The 2,165-nt window shown below is 36.1% G+C and overlaps 1 protein-coding gene across 1 annotated transcript; it reads left to right on the forward strand.

Moving 5' to 3' along the window:
- The first annotated feature begins 852 nt into the window (after nucleotides 1–852).
- LOC108333977 (uncharacterized) lies at nucleotides 853–1,864 on the forward strand. Its single transcript, XM_017569514.2, has 2 exons — nucleotides 853–1,212; nucleotides 1,386–1,864. The coding sequence occupies exons 1-2, from the start codon at nucleotides 1,027–1,029 to the stop codon at nucleotides 1,542–1,544; spliced, it is 345 nt and encodes a 114-aa protein (XP_017425003.1). The 5' UTR covers nucleotides 853–1,026; the 3' UTR covers nucleotides 1,545–1,864.
- The last annotated feature ends 301 nt before the right edge of the window (nucleotides 1,865–2,165 follow it).

The following is a 2,165-nucleotide window of genomic DNA, read 5'->3' on the forward strand; positions in this document are numbered from 1 at the left end:
TGGTCATAGTGGTCAAATACTCCGTCATTACCATTGTTATTAATCATTACGTAATCGGTGTGGTCAGCTACTTCATCATTACCATTGTTACAACTGATCGGTCTAGAGTGGACAATCCAAACGAGTTGGCCAAAGTAACTCTGTTCGAAGTGATAAGTCTTAGAATTTGGACTGTAATAATCGATCACGAAGAACTTGAGTTGGAGTGGTAGATCCAAAGAAACTCGGACTGAAGTGATCAATCCAAAAGAACTCGAACAAAATGAGCTCGGACTGGAACGGTCGATCTAACAAAACTTAGCCTGGAGTGATCAATTCCAAAAAGTTCGAACTAGAGAAAGTGAATCAATCCAGAGGAGATGATACCTGAAAAGCTCGAACTATAGTAAGGATCCAGAGGATCTTAGCCATACAGACATACAATAGAGGTAATATTCTTAATTTTTTTTCTTGTTAAGCATATTTCTTTTCAAATTTATAAGAATCCGTTTTTGGGTGTAGATGCAAAGTCTCCCTTTTTTCTGCTCCTTTTCTACGTGCCCAACACAAGAACTTTGTTTATATATATATAAAATGTATACTGCCTTATCTAGTTTTTGTTCCGCACTTTTCCCAATCTACCAATTATTGAAGTGTGATGAATAACTATTCTTTTATAAATAGTTTTAAAATTTGTCCAAGTCAAGTGAAAGAAAAAAACAAAACTGACTGGATAGGTAGTTCGATCGAATCCAATATAGAAGAAAGAAAAAAATGCACCTGGCCAAAATGACAAAACTGACAAAATTCCTTTTAATTATGGCCTCACCAGCTTTATCCTTAGCTCCTCACTCTTCTTTCGCATCAATTTTCTCATCCTAGGACTCTATGACTGAGTGAGTCACCACCAGAATGACAAAAAATCACGAGAGAGGGAGTTACATTCATGAATGTTCATTTATATAATAAGTCCAAAAATGTGAGGTAGCAGAAGTGAGTTTGGTACATGCCCCAGTGCCAGCTTTATGACATCATATATAGAGTGATATGTTATTGCTATTGCTCACTTTCTTGGAAAAGAGCAACGGTGAAAGCATGTTGGAAGGTAAAGCTGTGATAGAGGATACTGACATGCCCCTCAAGATGCAGATCCAAGCCATGGCATCTGCTTCTGAAGCTCTTGATCTCTATGATGTTTTGGATTGCACATCCATTGCTGCCCACATTAAAAAGGTAACATTTTCTCCCATCTTTTCGATGATACACAACAGTAAGCTGTCCTTTGAAACTCAAGACCGATTTAATGTTGCATGTGTTGTTCTTGGAAACTGATTTCAGTGTAACTTTTCTGTAACACGAGTTTGTGGTTGGTGGTTGACTGAGTTTATGGTTTATTGGACTGATAGGAGTTTGACACGAAGCATGGTTCTGGATGGCAGTGTGTGGTGGGATCGAGTTTTGGGTGCTTTTTTACCCATTCAAAGGGAACCTTCGTGTACTTTACTCTGGAGACTCTCAATTTTCTCATCTTCAAAGGGGCTTCTTCTGATCAAGAACATATCTAGGCAAGTTAAATATATGCAGCAACTCTCGAGTCATTTATCGATTGGACCCTATTAACATGTTTTGAAGGGTGCTGTGCAGGGTGATGATGATGTTCTTTTTTATTTTGTATATAATTATGATAAGTTCCTGTTCTTCAGTTCATCTTTTTTGTTGTTTTGGATAAGATCCCCTTAAATTTCTCTTCATATCGTGGATATTATTTGTTCTTTCTCCAAAGAAAAAAGAAGAGTCGTGGCTATACCAGAAAGAAGAAGATAAAGGATGAAGTATTAATGGAACTGAAATTAGATATGAAAAGAAAGTCTTGGATATTTTGTTTGATGAGTGGGGTCGTTCGGTGCTTTTCCTTTCCCTTTTTCTTTTTAGATCAATTTTAAAGATATTATATGCACAACGATATTTGGGATAAGAAATAAGGACAATGGTTGGTGTGGATGGGCCAAAGGAAAAAAAATAAAAATAAAAGTGTACTTAATGACTGCTCGTCTGGTCAATGATCGGATAAACGACTAACAATTCAATAAATGTAAAAATAATTATTAAGGTAATTAAAGGTTAATCAATAACGATAACAGTTATTGATGGGTAACTGATGAAAATAATGATAATTATTAATGGAT

The sequence above is a fragment of the Vigna angularis genome, chromosome 11 (assembly GCF_016808095.1).
Source record: "Vigna angularis cultivar LongXiaoDou No.4 chromosome 11, ASM1680809v1, whole genome shotgun sequence".
NCBI lineage: Eukaryota > Viridiplantae > Streptophyta > Magnoliopsida > Fabales > Fabaceae > Vigna > Vigna angularis.